This window comes from Chiloscyllium punctatum, chromosome 5, assembly GCF_047496795.1.
Source record: "Chiloscyllium punctatum isolate Juve2018m chromosome 5, sChiPun1.3, whole genome shotgun sequence".
NCBI classification, from domain to species: Eukaryota; Metazoa; Chordata; class Chondrichthyes; order Orectolobiformes; family Hemiscylliidae; genus Chiloscyllium; species Chiloscyllium punctatum.
This window is the reverse complement of record NC_092743.1, coordinates 76,045,295-76,060,818: the sequence shown is the minus strand read 5'-3', so window position 1 is coordinate 76,060,818 and position 15,524 is coordinate 76,045,295. Positions and strand designations below refer to the sequence as shown.

Genomic DNA, 15,524 nt, shown 5'->3' with positions numbered 1-15,524 from the left:
TTCCTATAGCATTTGTATCCTGGAACATTAAGCTGCCAGTCCTGTCCATTCATGAGTCATATTTCTGTAATTGCTATGATATCCCAGTCCCATGTTCTTAACTATACCCTGAGTTCATCTGCCTTCCCTATTGCATTGTAATAAATGCAGTTTAATTGATCAATTCTGCCTTGATCTCTGCTTTGTCCCTGCCTGCCTTGACTTTTTGACTCGCTTCTTTTCTCGCTAGTTTAAATCCTTCTGAGAGTTCTAGCAAATCTCCCTGCCAGTATATTAGTCCCCTTCCAATTTTGGTGCAATCTATCCTTCTTGTACAGGTCACTTCTATCCCAGAAGAGATTCCAATGATCCAAAAATGTGAATCCTTCTCCCTTACACCAGCTCCTCAGCCATGCATTCATCTGCTCTATCCTCCTACCCCTGCCCTCACTAGCTTGTAGAACTGGGAGAAATCTAGATGTTACTATTCTCGGGGACCTCCTTTTTAATTTCTTGCCTAACTCTCTTTATTGTCCCTTCAGAATCTCAACATTTTCCCTTCCTATGTCATTAGTTCCAATGTGTACAATGACCTCTTGCTGGTCCCTCTCTCCTTTGAGAATATTCTGCACCTTCTCTGAGCCATCCTTGGTTCCGGCACCAGGGAAGCAACACACCATTCTGATTTTTCGCTGCTGGCCACAGAAACATCTGTCCGTGCCTCGGACTAGAGAATCCCGTAACACAATCAATCTCTCGGAACCCAACGTACCCCTCATTGCATTAGAGTCAGTCTCAGTACCGGAAACTTGGCTGCTCATTCCACATTCCCCTGAGAATCCACACCTCCTACATTTTCCAAAACAGCATATGTTTGAAATGGGGATAGCCACAGAAAGCTCTGTGTGGATTTGTTTGTTTCTGAGCAGAGACACACTTGTGTGCTAGGGACATGCAGCATTGCTGAAGCGCCCCACCACTCCCAATAAGTTCAATGGGATTGACACAGCGAGCACTTATGAAGTCTGCACCCTGTTTAGGAGATTAGGCTGCAGCACAGTGTGTGCGAGACACTGACCACTGTCTTCCCCCCCCCCCCCCCCCCCCCCCCACTGTCTGCCCCTTCCCAACCCTGTCCACCCCCGGTCCCCCACAACCACATCCAACTCCGCACACACACACACACTTTTTGCCAAGATCCACCTTTGCCCTGCACAGGATAATGTTGGAGAGAATATCTGAGGAAGAGGGATTTAGGGTACACCCCTGTGTAGAACTCCAGGGAAAGTGTGGGGGTAAGAGGGAGATAGGGCTGGCAGTCAGTCTTTTTGAGACGATGCCTGGTCTCCTATCGATGTCTAGGACTAATCTTGGCAGCATTTCAATAAACTGGATTCATTTTAAATTCATTTTTAACAAAAGACGCGATCAGTGTTGAAACATCTCTTTGATATAATGGTTCTATAAGGACCTTGAGATCTTCTTCGGATAATCTGAAATTTGGATAATCGAGGTACCTCTATATATAAATTGGCAAGTTACATTGGTTAGGCCACACTTGAAGTATTGTGTTCAGTTTTGTTCACCTTGCTAAAGGAAGGATGTTATTAAACCAAGATGAGCACGGAAGAAATTTGCAAGGATTTTTCTTTAGAGCATAGGAAACTGAGGAGGAGACTTGTAGAGATGTATAAGAATAAAAAGGAACCTGAGGGACAACTTTTTTTTACATGGAGGGTGGTACGCATTTGAAATAAGCTTCTAGCCGAAGTTGAGGAGAGTTCATTAATAATATTTAAAAGACATTTAGACAAATACATGGATAGGAAAGGTTTAGAAAGATATGGGCCAAATACAGCAAAATAGAGTTAGCATGGATGGACACTCTGTTTGGCATGGATCAGTTTGGTCCAAAGGGCCTGTCTCCATGCTGTAGGATTCTATGATACTGCCCAAGTGTCAAGCATAAAATTCATCTGGTCCCAATTACTTTTATGCCAACACTTCCCTTTGACACTTTGATTTCTCCGAGGATTGTTATTTCACTGCTGTATGGCTCTTCGCTCTCTTGGATTTGCTCATTTATAACCATTTTTCCTTCTGTTTTAGGATTCAAACCTGTGACTGCACTAGACTGGTTTAAAATGGTCAGTCTTCTTGCAGGTATGACGTGCCACAGGCAGGAGATATTTTGTGCTGATGTAGCCTCTTGTCCACTGTCCTTTCATCTCACTTCTTTGACTTCACTTATGTTTCACTTGCACTGTTGTGTCGATGTTGTGTCTGTGGGTTTGATCTCGAAAACCTTTGCATCACTGCAAATAAATGATGTGGTGGTGCCGGTGTTGGACAAAAATCAACAACACCAGGTTATAGCCTGACAGATTTATTTGAAACTGCAGAATTTCAGAGGCCCACTCATTCCTCAGGCAACTAATGAGAAAGAATACATAGGATTTACAAGTAAAAGATCAAAGGGTCAAACAACTTGTACAGATGTATTGAACAAACCTAGATGACTATGACAACAGATGAATAGACACTGCACAACAATCACCAGACAAGGATGTTCCCCACTAATATGGGAACACTTGAGTGGTCAAGGACATTCAGCCTTGGATCTTCAAATAAACGTCCTCCAAGGTGGACTTTGGGACACGCAACAATGCAAAGTACCAAACAGAGGCTGATAGCCAAGTTCGGTGCCTACGAGGGCAGCCTCAACTGGGATCTTGTGTTCATGTCACACTACAGGTACGACACTGTACATACTCTCACACACGGACACAGACACACACACTCACACAGACCCTTTTGCATACACACTCTCTCGCACACACACTCTCACAGGCATATATTCCTTCACACTCACTTCCCCTCAAGCACAATCACATTCTCTCTCTCTCTCTCTCTCTCTCTCTCAACACATGCACTCTCTGCAGCCCCTCACCCCCTCCACACAAACCTATGGGGTGAATTTGCATTTATGTTTGCAGATACATTCTATTTAGTTCAAAAAGCAAATGATCTGTAGACAACATAGTAGTCAGTCAATGTGGCATTTTATAAATTCCTACTTTGGAAATAAAACCAGTCTGACTCCAGGTTGGGACATAAACAGACCCAGAACAGAGCCTCACACCTAAAATACATTGTCTGACCTGAGATGTCACCTTTATACTAATAAAATCTTAAGTTATCTTGGGAAAGTTCCTTGAAAAAAATTCTGAGATTTACATGTTAATTCGTCAAAACCTGCATCGCTAATCTAACTGATCAAATAAATAATAGTTGGTTTGTTCAATACATTCATTGAAGTTGTATGACCCTTTGATCTTTTACTTATACATTTTGTGTCTGGTGTATTCTCTCTCACTAGCTGCCTGAGGAAGGAATGGGGATCCAAAAGCTTGCAGTTTTAAATAAACCTGTTGGATTATAGCACCAGCTGGTTAATTTGCCAATAAAATCTTTGTCATCTTTCTTCACTTCAGTTTGCCTTACTAAATGTACTGCTCCTGTTGAAGTCAAATGTTCTCTGGCTGGTGAGAAACCTGATCAGATTGGACTCTGGCCAGGGCCAGATCTCCCATTAGGTAATCTTTTAATGTCCTGTCTATAGAGTTATCTGATGAACAATACAGATAATTGAAGAATGAAGAAGTTGCTCTTTCTTGCATTTGATTTTACATTTTGCTCAATGATAATATTTTACTGAATACTGCAGCATACTTCAACAACCTCCTTGTAAATGGCTGGATCTTCATTTACTCCCTGCCTTCAACATCATAATGCTAACAATTACATTGATAAAAGAACAAACTAGTTCTTTATTTGCTTCAGTTGCTAAAGAAGAGTTCCCACATCGAGTGAATCATTGGCTCCAGTTCTTCCATTTCTTAGCTTGATGGGGGCCTTCCACACAGCTGGCCTGTGTCTCACAGCTCTCCCTCCTCAGACCTTGCTTTTGCACTGTTGCATTATCAAGTTATGGCATGGCTGAAATGCTTCTCACTGTGTTGTTCCATTAACCATTTTCCCATTGTTTTTGAGTCTCCTCCCTGCCACCATCTTGTTACAATATGAAGACGGACAGCCGAATCAAATCAGCTTCCTACTTCACAATACAGTAAAATCAAAATACCCAATGACCTTCCAAATTGACCTCAATGGTTCGTTAACACACTTTTAGAATAGCCAGCACCAGGTTAATTATGTAAACAGAAGATTTAACAATGTAGTAATAATACTGTAGCTTTAAAAGAGCAAAATTAAACCACAAGGCAATCTGATTAATGTCTCTGATTTAACTCAATTCTAGCTCCCCCCTCCTCAACACACAGTCAGGTAGACACAGTTAAGGGATACATCAAAAGGCAAAGAAATAAATGAGTTGTAACTGGCCAGTTTACTGAAGCAGTCTCCACAATCTCGAACATCACTGACATTGATACAGAATCATCGAAATCCTACAGGGTGGAAGCAGGCCATTCAGCCAAATCTGGCCCTCAAAAGATGATCTCACCCAGACCTAACCTGCAAATTAGCAGAGCTAATCCCCCGAACTTGTACATTTTTTTACTGTGGGAGAAAACTGGAGCACCCAGAGAACACTCTTACAGACATGGGAGAATGTGCACTCCATACAGACATTCGTGCTAGAGTGGACACAAACCCAGGTCCCTGGTGGCGTGAGACAGCAGTGCTAACCACTGTGCTGCTTGTATCTTGCTTGGTTTCTGATTACACCAATGCATGGCATCCATTAGTCTTCAAAGATTTTTTTTTTTAATTTGTATCACTGAGATTCTATAGGACAACTAGGGAGCAATCAAACCTCTGACCTGCACTTTTCTCAGGCACAATCTCTTTGAGTTAAACACCAGTCAAAAAACATGTCAGAACTCCACCACTACCACCAATGTCCCTAGCACCTTCCCTGCTAGACCGGCTATCTCCCTGTGAGGCTGCAACACCCATTATCTGCCATCTGCCCAAGCACAAAACCACACTGGATTTGAAGCATTCATAGAGCATCCTCCAACAAGTAACAATCCACAACCAAACCCAAGACCCAACTCCAAGAGCGAATAACAGCCTGCCTGCCTTCCTCCCTTACAAAACAGTCTGCTGCTCACAGTCCCAAACCAAATAGCAAACATAAAAATAGGAGAATGAAAAAAATCGGCAAGAGCTCCAACAACCTGCTGACCTGGCATTCACTCTGGTGTGGATTGAGCGCATTGCATTCATTTCAGAGATTGTTAAAGATTATTCAGCATACGTTGAACTATTTACCATGTTAGACTTAGCACGAGGTCTACATATTTGATGCTTGATGCTCTTACCTCACTGCTGGCACAACTTTTTTTTTATATATTTTTGTATTAGCACGAGAGTCTACAATTACCACTGCATGTATTGCTCAGAAACTTTACATCTGTGCCTTTCAACCCCATCTCCTCCCCCACCAAAGATTTGAAAACGTAGTGTAAAGGAATAGTTCTGCATTGTGTACTTATACTAAAACATTCTTGATCTTGTACACCTCTATAAGATCTTAGCTTTACTCCAAGGAGAACAATCCTAGCTTCTTCGACATTGTTGCTAAAATCCCCATCCCTAGCAAAATTCTGGTCCATCTACACTGTACTGCACCCTTACATGCTTCCGAAGGTGTAGTGACTAGAATGGGACACAATATTATAGTTGGGGCTTGACCAAAGCTTTATAAACGCTCAGCATAATTTCTTTCAAATTGTACTAAATATATCTATGAAAACCAGGATCCCAGCCATTCACGTGGCTGACACTTTGTCCCACTATCTTCAAAGATTGCTGCACATACATCCTCAAGATTCCCCAGTCTGCATACTCTTTGATACTGTGCTGTTAGATTAATAGTTGTTGTTTAATGTGCTGTAGTTTGGTTGATCATTTTCCAATTGTTCATACACCAGTATTTTTTATTCTGGTTATTCAATTTGCTATAACCAGCTCTCCTGTCATACCTGTGTAATTTGTTTCAGTTTATGATTCTAGTTTTAGATTGGGATGTGTCAAACTTAATTTAATGTCATTATGATCACTTTTTCCCAGATAATCTGTAGCTGGTTAATAAATATCATTGTGAATTTAGATTGTGTTCAGAAAACCAGAAGTCAAATATGATGACATCATTAATTTTGTTCCTCATTACTTTTTGTAATATCATAAGATAATTAAGAAAAGGATAGAAAATAGATCATTCTTATTTGTTTCTACTGAACAGCATCTCTCTTCTTGCTATGTTGTAGACTAAAGAAAAAGTCCCAGTCAGTGGACATGAGCTCTCAAGGATTTGGCGATCCAATGGCAACTGAGGATTCAACATCCCAAACTGGCAAAATCCTCAAAACAACTGCTTCAGAGGAGAAGGGGAAAAATGCTGTCAACACACAGAGATGTAACACTAGACGGACAGAACTCAAGAGATATTATACTATTGGTAGGTACTCTGGTCTGATACCAGAGAATTGCACAACCCTTAGCATTCATCACAGATTCCTGTGTGTGTGTTGCTTTTGTTGGGTGGAATGTAAAAATTCTGTCTGAAATCTGAAGATCTGGAAGTAAAATGTGTTTTCAAAGTCTGCTTCAATCAAATATTGATGGCTAATTTGCTTGGTGCTAAATAGTTGTTTCCAGGAATCTTTATTTTCATAATCTATCTTCATATATCTCTCTAAATAGTTAATAAAATAGTTCCTGTCAATTCTATTAGTAGTACAGGAAACATGATCAACTTTTCCAGCATGCAATAGGTATTGGACACACTACCATCTGCGTATGTGGATTTCATTTGATAATCTGTTTCAATAAATGTAATATGGTATTTATGTTAAAGTGCTGCTATGTTGCAACTCTACCTACATTTTTATGTGGCATAACAGATTTCTAACTATCTGCTGGTCAGTGAGAATAGGGCAACAGGGTTACAAGAAGGGTTATAAACAGGAATAGAAACAGGGTATAAACAGGTTATAAATAGAGTTACAAACAAGTTTCAAGCAGTGTTAGGAACAGGGTTTCAGCAGATTTATGGACAGGGTTTCAAACAAGGTTGCAGTCAGTTAGGAGCTTGTGAACAAATGCACATGACAGATGACATTTACTCACTCGAGATATGTCAGCTGCATGGCCTAACTATTTTACCAGCATTCACCTCAATTATCACCACTTCTACCACCTCCATATCCCTTGTTTGACAGTCATTGGGACTGCAGTAACTGATTATGTGGAGCTGAGAAGCCAGTGCTCTCTATCTCAGCTATAAGCAAAGTGACTTTCTGAAGAAATAGTCATAAAATGTTTCCTGATGGGTCAGCATTAATTACCAATCTCGAGTTACTCATAGGGCAGTTAAGAGTCAGAACATTGCCAAATATGGTTGGTGGATTGCCCTCCCTTAAGGACAGCAGAAACCAGATGGGTTTTTATATAATTGATTGTGGATACACGGCCACGATTAGGCGAGTTTTTCAATTCCAGATTTTTATTGAATTCAAATCTCGAATCAATTTTTGGTGATATTAAAGCATTAGAGCATTAGTCAGGGGCTCTAGATTACAAAATCATTTACATTGCCAAAAATCTCTCCTCCTGTTACAAAGCCTGTTGTCATGGTACACTGTCACAGTACAATGCCACATACACTAACATAGACAGTATCTCAGAATAGTGTCTCAATACTGTACCTGAGTACAGATTCACTGGATAGTGTCTCAGTAGAGGGTGTCATTACAGTTCCTCAGTACAGTGTCTCAGTACAATATCTCAGCATAGTTCCTCAATACAGGAGCAAAGCATGGTGCCATGCTTGACTGCTGCAGCAGTTATAGAGTCACAGAGGAATACAGCATGGAAACAGGCCCTTCAGCCCTAACTGAACCATGCTGCCCATGGTTCTCAGTCAACTAGTTCCAATTGCCTGCAATTAGTCCATTCCCCTTTAAACCCTTTCCATCCATGTACCTATCCAAAGTCTTTTTTTAAGTGTTGCTTCCAGGCAATGTGATAAGTTAACTTGTTAAAATTATTTCGAAGATGGCAATTCCAAAATTAGCTCATTGTTAGTGTCATGGTTGGGTGTGAATCCTTGTGGTGGTCCGAACTCTCACCTGTCAGACTTCAATGCCACAAAATGCAAGTTAAATGTTCTTCTCTTCCTTCAATCAACATTTTTCCTTTCCTCCATTGATTATGGTGGTGGGATTTGCTTGTCATTTTCTCCTGTTTTTTCTGCAGATATGGGTCAGTAGCAGTACCAAGATTTTAAACTGAATTCTGATCAACATGCTGCTTAATATCTTCTTCTAACATTTTTGAATCAAACCTTGATTATGCCTCCATCTGGAGAAAAGTGTGAGTTTCTCTATGTTAATCAGGGTTAGAAGATGTCAGGTAGATACTGAAATAACTCCACAGCAGCTGGGTACCTGATGAAGGGCTTATGCCTGAAACATTGATTCTCCTGCTCATCGGATGTTGCCTGACCTGCTGTGCTTTTCCAGCACCACACACTTGACTCTGATCTCCAGCATCTGGAGTTCTCACTTTCTCCTGGGTACCCTGTCATTAAACCACCTTTATTTACACATGACATTGGTCCAGCTCTTTCGGAACGAGCTGTAAGAGTGAACAAGATGTCTGACACTTGTTTTTTTTTCCCCTGTCATCTGTTAGAACATATAACATAGAACAATACAGCGCAGAACAGGCCCTTCAGCCCTCAATGTTGCGCTGACCTGTGAACTATTCTCAGCTCGTCCCCCTACACTATCCCATCATCATCCATGTGCTTATCCAAGGATTGTTTAAATCTTCCTAACGTGGCTGAGTTAACTACATTAGCAGGTAGGGCATTCCACCCTTACCACTCTGAGTAAAGAACCTGTCTCTGACATCTGTCTTAAATCTATCACCCCTGAATTTGTAGTTATGCCCCCTCGTACAAGTTGACGTCATCATCCTAGGAAAAAGACTTTCACTGTCTACTCTATCTAATCCTCTGATCATCTTGCATGTCTCTATCAAATTCCCTCTTCGCCTTCTTCTTACCAATGAGAACAGACCCAAGTCTCTCAGCCATTCCTCATAAGACCTTCCCTCCAGGCCAGGCAACATCCTGGTAAATGTCCTCTGCACCTTTTCCAATGCTTCCACATCCTTCCCGAAATATGGGGACCAGAACTGTATGCAAATTCCAAGTGTGGCCACACTCACGTTTTGTATAGTTACGGCATGATATTGCGGCTCTGGATCTCAATCTGTCTACCAATGAAACCTAACACACCATATGCCTTCTTAACAGCACTTGGCAACTTTCAGGGATCTATGTACATGGACACCAAGATCCCTCTGCACATCCACACTACCAAGAATCTTTCTATTGACCCAGTACTCTGCCTTCCTATTATTCTTCTCAAAGTGAATCACCTCACATTTAGCTGCATTGATCTCCATTTGCCATCTCTCAGCCCAATTCTGCAGTTTATCCAAGTCCCCCTGCAACCTGTAACATTCTTCCAAACTGTCCACTACTCCACTGACTTTAGTGTCATCTGCAAATTTACTAATCCATCCACCTATGCCTGCGTCTGTCATTTATAAAAAATGACAAATAGCAGTGGTCCCAAAACAGATCCTTGTGGCACACCACTAATAACTGGACTTCAGGCTGAATATTTTCCATCAACCACCACTTGCTGCCTTCTTTCAGAAAGCCAGTTTCTAATCCAAACTGCTAAAATCACCCTCAATCCCATGCCTCTGCATTTTCTCCAACAGCCTAACATGTGCAGCCTTAACAAAGGCTTTACTGAAGTCCATGTATACCATGCCAACTGCCCTACCCTCATCTACATGCTTGGTCACCTTCTCAAAAAACTCAATGAGGTTTGTGAGACACGACCTGCCCTTGATGAGACCATGTTGACTATGTGAAATCAAATTGTTGCTTGCTAGATGATTATAAATCTTATCTCTTATAATCCTTTCCAAAACCTTTCCTACAACCGAAGTAAGACTCACTGGTCTATAATTACCTGCATCATCTCTACTGTCCTTCTTGAACAAGGGCATAATATTTGCAATCCTTCAATCCTCTGGTACTCAACCTGTAGACAATAACGGCTCAAGTATCAAAGCCAAAGGCTCTGATATCTCCTCCCTAGCTTCCCAGAGAATCCTCAGATAAATCCCATCCGGCCCAGGGGACTTGTCTACTTTCACTCCTTCTAGAATTGATAATACTTCTTTGTAACTAATCTCAATCCTTTCTGGTCTATTATTAGATTAGATTAGATTACTTACAGTGTGGAAACAGGCCCTTCGGCCCAACAAGTCCACACCGCCCCGCCGAAGCGCAACCCACCCATACCCCTAACCTAACACTACGGGCAATTTAGCATGGCCAATTCACCTGACCTGCACATCTTTGGACTGTGGGAGGAAACCGGAGCACCCGGAGGAAACCCACGCAGACACGGGGAGAATGTGCAAACTCCACACAGTCAGTTGCCTGAGGCGGGAATTGAACCCAGGTCTCTGGCGCTGTGAGGCAGCAGTGCTAACCACTGTGCCACCGTGCCGCCCTATCATATCTCATTCTTCTCCTCTACAATATTCTCCTTTTCCTGAGTGAAAACGATGAGAAATGTTCATCTAGCACCTTTCCAATCTCCACAGGGTCCACACTCAACTTCCCACCTCTGTCTTTCACTGGCCCTAGTCATCTTTTTATTCCCCACATACCTATAGAAAGCTTTCGGGTTCTCCTTTATTCTATTTGCTAAGGACTGCTCGTGTCCTCTCTTTGCTCTTCTTAACTCTCTCTTTAAATCCTTCCTAGCTGATCTGTAACTCTCCATCACCTCATCTGAACCATCTTGTCTCATCAACACATAAGCTTTCTTCTTCTGCTTAACAAGAGATGTAATTTTTGTAGTAAACCACAGTACCCTTGCCTTATCACTTCCTCCCTGCCTGACAGGGACATACCTATCAAGGACACGCAATATCTGTTCCTTAAACCAGCTCCACATTTCCATTGTCTGCATCCCCTGCATTTTGCTACCCCATTCTATGCATCCTAATTCTTTCTTAATCATATTATAATTGCCCTTGGCCCATGGATAACTTTTGACCTGTGGCATGAACCTATCCCTTTCCTGAATTATGGTTACTCTCTCCAAAGTGCTCACCTACAACTAAATCAAACACCTGCTCTGGTTCACTACAAAGCACCAGATCCACTGTGGCCTCCCCTCTTGTTGGCCCTTCGACATACTGTGTCAGGAAACCCTCCTGTACACATTGGACAAAAACTGATCTAGCCAACATACTAGAGTTATTGCATTTGTTAATAACATGTTTGTTTTTGTCAGCCAGGGATCTCTGATCGAACCTGATTAACCGGCCCAATCAGGGATCTCATATTCTATGATGTCCATCCGGCTGACTTCGTTACAATCATTGTAGGTACCAGTCATATCTCAATGCTTGAAAGGACAATAATGAAAATTGGATTCACCTACTAATTCAATTGAAAAATAAGCTGTGCTGATATCTCTCACTGATGATGATATTGATTTGAAGAAAAGTTCTGTTACAATTTGTCTGACATCAGCATGTCTATTATTTATGATTAAAGATAAGACCATCAAATTTATGTACCAATCTGGTTAGGGCCCAGTAACCTGTGTTTATAAAATAAACAAGATGTGGGATCCCAGAGTTATACAAAGAAAATAAAGCCACAAGATTCTACAGATTTGAACAGACAACAATAAACTTTATAATGTTAGATCAGTAATATGAACTATAATGCATGTGTAAGTTATTGCTAACATCCAAAATTCATGAGTGGTACACATGGAAAATAGTCTGTACTTGAGCATCCCAGAAAACTAATTAAATATGATCAAGTCAGATCCATTGGATTTCTCAGTAACCTCCTCCCTACCTACCACATTCGGCCATCAAATCCCGTGAAGTTTCACAAGGGATCACAATTGTTCAGTTTTGCTGATTTGTTCTTGAAACTCACTCTACTTCTTTTTATGGTAGTTCATCCTCTTGCGTCAGGTTCACCTTGCCTTTGACTCAGAAACTGCACTGCATACTAATTTGCATGCTTAACTTCAGCTCTTCTCCAAGCCAGTCCTGCTCTTGAGTATTACCCCAATGAATCCAATTTTGGTCAAGTACATCAAGCAAATACTGCTTGTGGGCTCTTCAACCCCATACTCTCTCAACTGCTCTGCAAGCATGAATGCTTAAGGTCCCTTTACAGCTTTCTGTAACAAAGAACTTGAAACCTTCATACTTTCTTAGCATCCAAATCCAGACTACAACAATTAGCTGAAAAATGTGTTGCTGGAAAAGCGCAGCAGGTCAGGCAGCATCTAAGGAGCAGGAGAATCGACGTTTCGGGCATAAGGCCCTCCAACTCTGTCAATGTATTTTCTCATTCTTTCACAAACTATTATTTCTAAACTGTCCTGTATGACCTACTGGTGATCTTGAATTTAGAACTGCTCCTTTCAGAATTACCAATTTTAGGGCAGTCATATGTAGCAAAGCCTGATAACGCTCAGAACCCCTGATGCTTAAAATGTTGCCATTTTCATGGAAATGTTGGCTTTCATCATTGATTGTACAATAAAAACAATAGAAATTGATCACAACCATTTACAGAGGAACCTCGATTATCTGAAGGACACGAGCACTTGTTTACTTAGTCGAATGTCTGATAATCGAATGCAGGATAACATAGTTTAGCTGAGCATTGGGACCTTGTGATCTTGCTGGATAATCCGATATTCAGATAATCGAATGCCAGATAATCGAATGCTGGATAACATTGTTTAGCAGAGCATTGGGACCTTGCGATATTGAAGGACAGTCTAATATTTGGATAATCAAATACAGGATAATTGAGGTTCCTCTGTATTTTCTGCCCAGCTCTGAGATCAGCTGGTCACTGGCACCTCCCAACATAGAAAACTGTCTCTGTGTTCAGAATAGGACAGGACTCTTACACATGGCTGTTGTTTTCAACCCTTCACTTAGCTGATGCCATTGAAATATGAAATTCAACCTTGTTGGCCGGTTTCCGGGGCGATTAGTGACTCGCTGCTTCTTTACTATATGTATAATTATTTACTTTATGAATTTTGTTTTATTCATTCATGGATACGAGCATCACTGGCATTTGTTGTCCACCCTTAGCTGTCCTTCAGAAAGTGGTGGTGAGCTGCCTTTTGAATTGCTGCAGTCCACCTGATATGGGGTGAATCACATTTCTGTTCAGGAGAAATGCCAAGATTTTGACCCAGGAGCACTGATATATTTCCAAGTTAGGATGATGGTTGAACTGTGTGGTGCTGGAAATGCACAGCTGTTCAGGCAGCATCCAAGGAGCAAGAAAGTCGACATTTTGGGCATAAGCCTTACATCAGGAATGGTCATGTTCAAGTTAGGATGATGAGTAGCTTGGAGGGGAACTCTAGATGTTAATGTTCTCAAATATCAACTGGTGTTGCCCTTTTAGATGGAAATGGTCGTGATTCTGTCTGAGGCTCTTTGGAGAATTTCTGAATCTTACAGATAATACACATTGCTACTAAGTAGATGTAGTGCCAGTCAAACGTACTGCTTTGTCTTTGATAATATCAAGGTTCTGAAATGTTGTTGAAGCTGCACATGTCCAGGCAAGTGGAAAATATTCCATCACACTTCTGACTTGTGCCTTGTAGATGATGGACAGGCTTTGGGGAGTCAGGAAGTGAGTTACACACTGCAGTATTTCTAGCCTCTGACCTCTTCTTGTAGCTGATGTATTTACATAGTAGGTTGAATTGAGTTTCTGGTCAATGGTACCCTCAAGGATGTTGATTAAAAGTCAATGAGTAGCACAGATGTTATTTGTGACCAGTCAGCCCAAGTCAGATTATTGTCTGGATCTCGTTGTATTTGAACATGGACTGCTTCAGTATCTTAGGAGTCATGAATGTACTGAACATTGTGCAAGTCATCAGCGGACACCCCCACTTCTGACCTTATCATGGTCATTGGTGAAGCAGCTTAAGATGGTTGGGCCTCGGATACTACCCCCCAGGAATACCTGTAGAGATGTTCTGGAGCTGAAATTACCAACTTCCAATAACCATGACCGTCTTCCAATGCGCCAGGTGTGACTCCAACCAACCAAATGTCTGTCCCCAATACCTATTGATTCCAATCTTCCAAAGGGCACCTTGATGCCACACTCAGTTGGATGCCTTGATGTCAAGGGCTTTCATTCCCATCTTGCCTCTGGAATCTGGGATTCTGAAGAAGGGTTACTGGACCTGAAATGTTAATTCGGATCTCTCTATACAGTTGCTGCCAGACATGCTGAGGTTTTCCAGTAATTTCTGTATTTGTTTCTGACTTCTAGCATTGCAGGTTATTCATTTTTTTTTCTGGAATTCAGCCCTTTTTGTCCATCTTTGAATCATGGCTATAATGAAGTCGGGAGCTGAACGGCCCTAGTGGAACCCAAATTGGCTTCAATAAGTAGGTGCTGCTTGATAGCACGGTCGGTGACACTTCCATTACTTCACTGATGATCGAGAGTAGGCTGAGAGGTGAAATTCGAATGGGTTGGATTTGTCTTGCTTTTTTATATTTGGACAGTATTCCACATTGTTGGCCATATGTCAGCGTTGGTACGGGACTGGAACAGCTTGGACTTTGGAGCATAAGTCTTCAGTGTAATTGCCGGAATGTTGTCAGGGCCCATAGCCTTTTCAGTGTCCAGTGATTCTAACAGTTTCTTGATATCATGTGGAGTGAATTGAATTGGCTGAAGACTGGGAACTGTAATGCTAGGACCAGTGGAGGAGGCAATGGTGGATCATCCAAATGGCACTTCTTATTTAAGATTGCAATGATTGCTTCAGCCTTATCTTTTGCACTTATGAGTTGGGCTCTTTCATCATTGAGGATGGCATATTTGTGGAGCCCCCTACTCCAATGAATTGTTTAACTGTCCACCACCATTTCTGTCTGGATGTAGCAGGACTGCAGATCTTAGATTTGATACCTTGATTGGGGAATCGTTTGACTCTGACTATCACTTGCTGCTTATGCTGTTTGACACTCAAGTAGTTCTGATTTGTAGCTTCACCAGGTTGACACCTCATTTTTTAAGTATGCATGGATCTGCTCATGGCATGCTCTCTTTTACTCTCCATTGACCAATGGTTGATTCCCAGGCTTGATGATAACAGTTGAGTGGGAATACCCCAAGCCATGATTTTGCAAAATGCATTGGAGTACTGTTCTGCTGCTGCTGATGGCCGACAGTGCGTTATGGTTGCCTAGTCTGTAGTTACGAGATCTGTTTGAAGTCTGTCCCATTTAGCATGGTGATGGTACCACACAACACAATTCTTAATGATTCTTAATGTGAACAAAAGAAAAGTACAGTCCAGGAATAAGCCCTTTGGTCCTGCAAG

General features: G+C 41.6%; 1 protein-coding gene across 5 annotated transcripts in view; it reads left to right on the top strand.

Moving 5' to 3' along the window:
* The window catches only part of oxr1a (oxidation resistance 1a), a 511,841-nt gene that overhangs the window by 202,669 nt on the left and 293,648 nt on the right, over positions 1–15,524 (top strand). For 3 of the 5 annotated variants that reach the window (XM_072570591.1, XM_072570587.1, XM_072570583.1), the window contains exon 3: positions 6,276–6,466. In XM_072570591.1, coding sequence (XP_072426692.1) covers positions 6,276–6,466 — 191 coding nt within the window. Of the gene's footprint in view, positions 1–2,088; positions 2,143–6,275; positions 6,467–15,524 lie in introns of all 5 variants that reach the window. The other 2 variants (XM_072570584.1, XM_072570585.1) reach the window with 1 other exon arrangement.